Source organism: Cucurbita moschata, unplaced genomic scaffold (assembly GCF_002738365.1).
Source record: "Cucurbita moschata cultivar Rifu unplaced genomic scaffold, Cmos_1.0 Cmo_Scf00064, whole genome shotgun sequence".
Classification (NCBI taxonomy): domain Eukaryota; kingdom Viridiplantae; phylum Streptophyta; class Magnoliopsida; order Cucurbitales; family Cucurbitaceae; genus Cucurbita; species Cucurbita moschata.
Window position 1 is genome coordinate 32,230 of NW_019268580.1, and position 8,913 is coordinate 41,142.

The window sequence follows — 8,913 nt, forward strand, 5'->3', positions numbered from 1 at the left end:
GGGGGGGGGGGGGGGGGGGGGGGTGGAGATTCAAGGCAGCTCATAGGGTTTCAAACTTAATAGAAGGATGATTTCTTTGAGGAAAGTTTACGAGATGGATATGAATGTATCTGGGGATTCGAGGGTCAGGAAATCAAAAGTGGATTTACATAGCTTCCCGAAGATGAGTAGGATTGAAAGGACGAGAGTTTCATCGAGAATTTTGAGGATTGAATAAGGCTTAGGAGATCGTTGGAGGTGGTGAATATTAGTGAGAGCTCTAGATGGAAGAAAAATTCCCATGTCCAATGGATTTAGGAGGATGATGCTAATAGAACCTAGGAGGAAGAGTAACCTAGTGAATGTGAATACGACCGCTTTCACTTAGGAAAAGGATATGTCTCGTATCTTCCTTCGTGCAACGTTGTTTGTAGGCATTAAGGGGGTTTTTCGTAAGGGTTTTTTTTTTTTTTTTTTTGATAAGAAACGAACTTTTCATTATCAAGGGAAGAATACATAAGGAGGGGAGATGAGATATCCCCACACACCAAAGGCTTACAGAAAAGATGCACAACTGGTAACAACGAGATAAGCTATAATTACAAAATAATTTAGAAGTGCTAGACAAAGTAGAAGCAAAAAGAGTTAAAGGATCCCGAAAAACCTCCCTGCCAGACTCATGGCTATTGAAAAGTTTCGAGTTTCTCTCAAACCAAAGCCGCCAAAGGAGGGCAAACACCCCTTTAGACCAAAAAATCTTGGCTTGCCCTTTAAAATGCATGCCACCAATGAGCTGACATCGGGCCTCTGACACTTTGCTAGGCCAACACCATTGAATACTGAAGACTTTGAGTTATACTTTGTGGCATTCACTTTCCTCATATGGTCTCCTTCTCATCATGAAACACCAGCCCCATTTGGCAAGGGGAGCCCAATTCCTCATGGCAAGGTTACAATAGAAATAGGGAGGGAAGTTATTTCCTAGTTTATAAGATTCATCATTCCATCCACTTTGCCACCTTTATTTCCCAGTCTAAGCTTTCCTTCTGCCGATAGGATATTACGATCTATGAAGTAAAAACGACACAGTTTAAGTAATTTGTCATGACGTGCAATAATTATCCTTTTGCTTTAGACTTTTCATATATCTTTTATTTTCCTTTTGAAAATTCGGGAATCGTTTTGAGCTTGTTTTGATATATTTATGACAAAGACATGTTCATACACTTGGACACAACTATTAACTTATTTGGTTTCGTACATCCTTTATTAAACCGAACCATGAAAGGCTGCTTTCACTTATGCTTATATGCTGATGACATATATAAGTTTATGAGACATGTTTATATAATTGAATATATCTGTTCTAGTGCCATTTATGTTTAGTGTAGGCAGTGCCTATGTACTTGCTCCTTAGGTTAGGAAGCATAAGTTATAGCTACGAAGAAAGAAGCGTATCTGTCAATGGTTTCTTTGTTTAAACAGAATGAAATGAACTACTGAGTTTGAGGAAAAAAAATTGGTTTAAACTTGCAGAAGAAAGTAAAGATGCATCCATCCATTTATGAGGATAATATTGATAACCATCACCTCTCTACAGAAAGGATAAGTTGCAGCAAAAGATCTAAAGCTTTGACTGAGTCCGTACTCGCCCCGTGTTCTAATTCTTGTCCAACCGTTCGAAGTAATTGTATTAGTAGTCTAACAACAGAAGTTGGAAAGGGACTCAAGAATCAAGCAGTTTTGAATGGTGATATACCATCTGAAATGGAAGACGATCATCCGAATGAAGATTCAGCTGAGGAGACGGTTCCCGTGGGTGCTGTATGTCAAGCAGATTTACCTGAATGGACTGGTAATAATTCTGATAGTGACTCTAAATGGCTAGGGACACGGTCGTGGCCTCTTCAACACAGAAATAGTAATTCCGTACGTGATAGACGCGCCATTGGCAGAGGGAGACCGGATTCATGTGGCTGCCAATTTCCAGGTTCGGTTGAATGTTTTAGATTTCACATAGCTGAAGCAAGGATGAGATTAAAGCTCGAGCTTGGCTCGACATTCTTTGCATGGAGATTTCATCAAATGGGGGAGGAAATATCTCTGCAATGGACAGTTGAAGAGGAAAAGAGATTCAAGGAGTTGGCTATGTCAGGTTTCAACAATCATAATCGGTGCTTTTGGGACTATTCCTTGAGATGGTTTCCTATGAAATCAAGGAAAAATCTGATAAGCTATTACTTCAATGTGTTTCTTTTACGGCTGAGAAGCTATCAGAATCGCGTAACTCCGAATAGCATCGATAGCGACGATGAAGATTTTGAGTTCGGTCGTGTTAGTGGTGGATTTGGGGACAAGGCAATGGAAATTTTAGGCTCAAATTCTTTAGAATGTTCTATAAACAGACAGGTCACAGATGTGGAGTAGTCTAAAACTGGAGCAGAATCCGAAGTATCTAAAAAAGAGGGAAAGGAACGCAATTTTGACGAGAACTCGAGTTACGTTTTAGCTATACAACACCGATATCGGTACTTTATGGTGCTAGGTATTATATTTTTTGGGGAGGATCTGTATGGTATCGGCTGGTGAGAAATATGAGGATCAAAGATGGCCATTGCTACATTTGTTTGTTCTGAATTTGTGTTGTGTGGAACTCAATCTGATAGTTCTTGGTTTTGTATTTGGAGTTTGGTTTTAATCATTCCAAGGGGCTCTGATAAGAAAGCTTGAGAATAGCTCACCAGACACGTTTATATCGGTTGATTCGTGGAAAATTTTGTCATGTTTTTAAATTATTTGTCGAGGTAACATGTTTTTAAATTATTTGTCGAGGTAACATGTTTGTAAATATAATGATTGAATCATCGTTGTCGCCTATTATAAGAAGGCCTAGAATTTTTTGTTTACTAATCAAACCGGATAAGAGAATAGTTGGTTGTGCACAAGGTTAATGATGAAGTGAACAACTATTCGGGAGTAATGAAACATTTATAGGAATTGTCGAGAAAATTGAGTTTGTTACGTAGAAATAGATGAACGTAAGGATTTAGAGTAGAAAACAAGCTTGTAAGTCCGAGGAGGCAACATTAGATATGTGTGCCTAAAATCATTGCAACGCTGCAACAAACCAAGTCAACGAAGCTCCACGAGTAGCATTGAGATACTACTCTTGAGCATTTACTAAAAAGACACTCTATATCTAAACGACAACGAAAACATGCATTAACATGTTTCTAATCGTAGTGTCACGATGCTACTTACAATGTCTCGGTGCTATGTAATAATATCACAATATCATTATGACTGTATCGGCTTTATATATTCTCTCATTGTGCCTGCCAAAGCGAGCCAAGAAAAAGATAACGTCGAGGCTTGGGAGATCGTGTCTATAACACAGAGGTAAAGGACGACATTCTCACATTCGATCAATGCATTAAAATTGACTCATATACCTGTGATAAACGATATCGTGTTTGAAGGGTCGATAAGAGATATGAATTGTATTTAAAATAATAAGGAAATAAATTAAATCAGTTACTGATCTCCCCTTCCCTGCAGGTACCCACATCAACACTCAACACTCCTTCCTTCTCCATTCCCATCACTCTGCAACACTTCCTTCTTGGTGCCTGAGAACAACAAATCCACCATTGTTGAGTTCAATACATAAAAACTCATGTATTAACAATACGAATACAAATTTAGCTTAGAACGACCCTTGGGTATAATACCCTTAATTTAACGAACGTATGTAAATACGCTAAATTAATAAAATTATCCTTTTAGTACAAAAACTTCAAAAATACATCAACTGTCTACAATTTATTATTATCATGTTTCAAAAATACTATTGAATTTTTGAAAAAGATTAGATATAGTAAATGACTTTAAGATATTTTTGAACTTTTTAAAAAAATTGAAGAGTATTAATGAAACTTTTGAAAGTTCCAGTATAATAATAGTATAAATAGTAATACAATTTTTTTTTTTTTTAAATTTAAGAGTATTATTGAAACTCACGTGTTCCCAAATGGTGGGGTCGGGTTTTTTAACCACCACGACCATGTGAAGCTCACCAGGATCAGCCATGTTCCATTTGCAAAACGGATGCGGCGAACGCTCCGTCAAATATTCCGTCACAGTAACCCCTGCAGAGGAGTTGAAATCGGCATCGGAAAAGTAGAAGATGAACGGCTTCTGACACGGATTTCTGACAACTGGGCGGCTGTTGAACGTATACGCACTGTAATCCGCTCTCCGGTACCAATTCAAGAACGTTCTCATCGGCAGCTCGATCTCCCGCGCCGGAAAAATCCCCCGGGAAATTTGGACTGCGAAGCCCCACGAGACGGACACGGTCCACCCCCTGGCTCTGTCGTAGCAGATCGATTGCTGCATCAGGGCTGCAGAGTCCAGCCGCATCGGGACCAAGAGTCGCCGGAGCGCTTCCAGCCTTGTAACCGCCGGGAAGATGGGGTCGACGATGTCGAGATGGTGCAGGGTCACCAACGGCGTCACTGGGTGCGCTGCGAGGAGTCCGAATAGGCTGCCGTAAATGTCGTACTGGTGAAATCCGGGTTCCTTGGTCAGTGGAACGCCGAGCTCCGCCATACACGCCTGAATCCGATCATCGGAGCCATAAAGCTCCGGGTATCTCTCTAAACACCCATCCTGCATTTTCTCGATTTCCTTCGCTAACGGATAACTAATTGCGAATCCTCCGCCGCCGTACGCCATTCCGTACGAAAATTTCATGTTCTGTAAATGGCTCTCCGATGAGCTTCCGATGTAATAAAACCCATTATGATCGTATTTCCTTAAAACCCTCACCAGATTCTCCGCCACAAACACCGTGTCGTCGTCCCCCATCACCACCCACCTCACATTCTCCGCCCCTAAACGCACCGTCTCCGCCACTATCCTCGATATCCTTATCGCCGACCGCTCCCCCTGTTTATTCCGGTATGCGAATCTTTCTGTGTCTTCCGACACCACCACCGGCGGGAGGAGCTCTGCCTCCTCTGCCTTCGTCGCCACCAGCTCATCCAACCAGACGACGGCTCTCATTTTTGTTGGGTCGAACCAGAGCTTTATGTACTCTTTTCTGCTCTGCCATAGCTTTGCCGATGCGGCGATTCCGAACACTATGTCTTGGATTTCCGTTTGGGTATGGGGTTTTTGTGGGAAATTGGGGATCGTTTGATTTCTGATAAAGGGTTCTGATGAAATTGAAGGGACGGTGATTTTTTGGTTGTTGACTGTGATGGGTTCGTCGCCGTCGGGGCAGGGCTCGCCGGAGTAGAGGACTTTGAGAATGTAAGCAATGTAAGTGACGGATAAGAATAGGATGAGGAAGATGAAGCGTTTTGGGACTGATCGGAATTGAGAGCCTCTGTTGGCTGGAAGCTCGTCCGAGTTATTCATTTCCGAATTTGTCAACCAGTTATAAAATTAACTCGATCGAATCCAAATAATTCATAATTCAACCCAAACCATACGAGTTTGGGTTAATGGAATTTTGCATATCATTAAACACGTAAGAATGGCTATCGGTATGAAAAAAAATTTGAATGTCATACCATTTTTGGTCACAATCACACGGTTTAAAGTCGAGTTGACAATGTGAAAGTAAAGTATAAGAATAAATTTATATAAGGTAACTTTTTTTTCTTCGGGTGAATTTTCTCTGATTTGTTTCCTTACTTGCCAAATTGAAGAAGGTTAGTTTTCGTTTTTGGCATTTGGCGATTATTGTTAGAGGTTGGAAATTGGGACGTAGGTCGACTGGGGAAATATATAGGTCGATTGTCGTATTAAAATGAATCAACTTGTATATTGATGTAAAATTTATAACCCAACCCAATATCGTACCGGTTGGATTGGATTTGTAACGGTACAGATCCACAGCTATCAGATATTGTTCCTCTTTGGGCTTTTTTCTTTCGGGTTTCCCCTCAAACCTTTAAAATGCGTCTACTGGGGAAGGTTTCCACACCCTTATAAACGGTGGTTTGTTCTCCTCTCCAACCAATGTCGCACATCACAATCCACCTCCCTTTGGGGCCTAGCGTCCTCGCTGGCACTCTTTCCTTCCTCCAATCGATGTGAGACCGCCCCCAAATCCACCCCCTTTGGGGCCAGCGTTCTTACTGGCACACCGCCTCGTGTCTACCCCCTTCGGGGAATAGCGAGAAGGCTGGCACATCGTCCGGTGTCCGGCTCTGATACCATTTGTAATGCTCAAGATTCATCGCTAGCAGATATTGTCCTCTTTGGGCTTTTCCCTTTCGGGCTTCCCCTTAAGTCTTTAAAACATGTCTGCTAGGGGAAGGTTTCCACACCCTTATAAGAGGTGGTTTGTTCTCCTCCCCAACCAATGTGAGCCCATACTCGCACATATGGGCTGTGTGTAAAGTATATGGTACACGTCCAAATTACCCTAGGACAACACGCGTAGGAAAACAGATTGAAAGATAGGTCCCATCATCTCATTTGCATGTGATTGTTGCATAACCCCGATAGGGAGTCACTTACTGAGTATTCTAGAAATACTCAAGCTTCGTGCTACTATATTTTTCAGATAAAGGCAAGACACCCATGTGAGATCGACGGCAGCATCGCACATCCTGGAATCGTGACACATGCATAAGATAGTTGTTTTCATTTTGTAGTATAGGTTAGTATAGGTTAAATTTCATTTGCATTCATAATATAGGTTAGTTTAGGTTGAATTCCCGTTTGCATCATTAGTATAGGTTGAATTGTAATCGCATAATAACTCATAGGGTAGTATAAGACATTTGTTTCTGCGTTGTTCTTTTTCTTTTCTTTCCCTTGTATTCGTTATTCATGAGGTAATAAAAGGCAAACTTATGTCGATAAGAGCCCATTTAAGGTAAATTCCGCATTTAAAGTATAGTAATGACCGTAGATTAAATAGGTAAAATTTAGAGTAGGATTAGATTAGATTAATTAAGTTTTTCGAGTAATCAAATTTTTTTTACCACATTTAGTATAAATATCACACACGTCATATAAGTGATGATTTGACTTGACGAAAAAAAATGTATTTTAAGGTTTGTCGCTCCTCTGGACTAAGGTTAATTGTTTCTATTGGGTACCGTATGTCGAGCCCTTTGCTTGGAGTGAAGATTTGTCAACATGGACTTTCCATTTAAGTGGGTCCCACCTTAAAAATAAATCAATAATTCAAGACCGTTAATATTTTGTTTAAAAAATAGCTTTTAACTTAAAAAATTTCATTAATATCCTCAAATTAAAAAACGGTTAATACTATGTTTAAAAAATATCCATAAAATATTACTACTAAATATAGAAGAGGAAAAAAAACTGTCTATTGATGCCTCATAAATTTTTCGGAACTTTTTAATGTTACCTTTGAAAGTTTAAATGTATTTTTGAAATGTGGTATTAAAGACGTATTTTTTTTAACATTTTTTAAATTAAAGGCCTTGTTGAAATTTTTTAAAAAGATTTAAAATATTTTTAAATTTTTAAAAAAATTGTAAGAATATTAATGAATATTAATTTTCTTCGTTCTAAAATTAAGAATAGTATTGCTAAAGTTTATTAACATTTTTCAAGACAATATTAATACTTTTATCCATAATAATAATAATATTAATACCTTTTATCTTTAATAAAATATAAAAATATTTAATGAAACTTTTTGAAAGACTATATATATATATTTTAAGTATAAATGAAACTTTTAATAGTTCATAGTATTTTTTAAATTAGCTTAAACTAATTTAAGGGTATTATTAAAAATTGAAGTTATTTTTATTAAGTTAATTAAATTAAAAGAAAAGGTAAAAATATTTATTTATTGAATTTAGTTTAGATATTGAAAGGATGGATAATAAAACAAAAAACACAAATGAAAAGGGCATTCATGACTTTTCACACTCAATAGTTAGGTTTTGTGTTGGGGTTACTAATTATTTTGTCTTTTATTGTCAAATTTAACATTTATAGATAAGAAAGGCGTGGTTGAGTTTTTTTTTTATTTTAATTAAAATATAAAAGAAATGAAAACTTTGTAATAAGATGTAATGTCCCATGTCTTTAAAGATAAAGTTTTTCTCTATTTAATCATCATAATGTGACTTGTTTCTTTTGTCATGATTAGTTCGGAATTTATAATTTTTTTTTTTTTAAAATTTATTGGACTCAAAGCAAAGTCACGAGAACTTATATTAAAAGTGGATAATATCATGCCATTGTGGAGAGTCGTGATTCCTAACATGGTATCAGAGACATGCCGTAAACTTAACCATGTCAATAGAATATTCAAATGTTGAACAAAGAATTGTGAGCCTCGAAGGTGTAGTCAAAAGTGACTAACATGTCGAATAAAGGTGTACTTTGTTCGAGGACTCCAAAGAAAGGAGTCGAGCCTTGATTAATGGGAGGCTATTCGAGAGCTCGAGGCTTATAGTGTACTTTGTTCGAGGGGAGGATGGTTGAGGATTATTGGAAGTGAGTCCCACATTGGTTAATTTAGTGGAAGATCATGTGTTTATAAATGAGGAATACTATTTTCATTGGTACGATGCCTTTTAGGAAAGCCCAAAGCAAAACCACGAGAGCTTATACTTAAAGTGAACAATATCATACCATTGTGGAGAGTCGTAATTCCTAACAATTGGACATTTTAATGTTAATATCCACTAATATTAAAATTATAATGATTTTTTACTAAAACAAAGAATATTTCGAGTGGATTAAAACATGTTATTGACCACGAGAAGAAATATCTTAGTCCCACATCTTTTCATAAACACCACCAACCGACCAACAAGGGCTAGTGCTCGTCCCCATACATTCATCCCCATTTTTTCCTCATTCCTTTCAAAATCACTTTTCTTCGTAAATCAAAATTATTTATTAACATTTTATTTTTATATAATA

The 8,913-nt window shown here is 37.8% G+C and overlaps 2 protein-coding genes across 4 annotated transcripts in view; one reads left to right on the top strand and one right to left on the bottom strand.

Moving 5' to 3' along the window:
* The window catches only part of LOC111437591 (AT-rich interactive domain-containing protein 2-like), a 5,001-nt gene extending 2,116 nt beyond the window's left edge, over positions 1-2,885 (top strand). For all 3 annotated transcript variants that reach the window (XM_023075627.1, XM_023075629.1, XM_023075628.1), the window contains one exon: positions 1,516-2,885. In XM_023075627.1, coding sequence (XP_022931395.1) covers positions 1,516-2,406 — 891 coding nt within the window. In that variant the 3' untranslated portion in view covers positions 2,407-2,885. The remainder of the gene's footprint in view (positions 1-1,515) is intronic.
* Positions 2,886-3,342: 457 nt separating this feature from the next.
* On the bottom strand, positions 3,343-5,495 carry LOC111437611. The gene is made up of 2 exons (XM_023075663.1): positions 4,000-5,495; positions 3,343-3,608 (listed from the first exon to the last, which is right to left on the bottom strand). The coding sequence occupies exons 1-2, from the start codon at positions 5,401-5,403 to the stop codon at positions 3,510-3,512; spliced, it is 1,503 nt and encodes a 500-aa protein (XP_022931431.1). The 5' UTR covers positions 5,404-5,495; the 3' UTR covers positions 3,343-3,509.
* Between the last annotated feature and the right edge of the window lie 3,418 nt (positions 5,496-8,913).

Coding starts and splice junctions, on each gene's coding strand:
- LOC111437611 (XM_023075663.1), bottom strand. CDS start 5,403: ATGAATAACTCGGACGAGCTTCCAGCCAACAGAGGCTCTCAATTCCGA. Junction 3,609..3,999: donor ACCCCACCATTTGGGAACAC/GTGAGTTTCAAT, acceptor TGTTGTTCTCAG/GCACCAAGAAGGAAGTGTTG.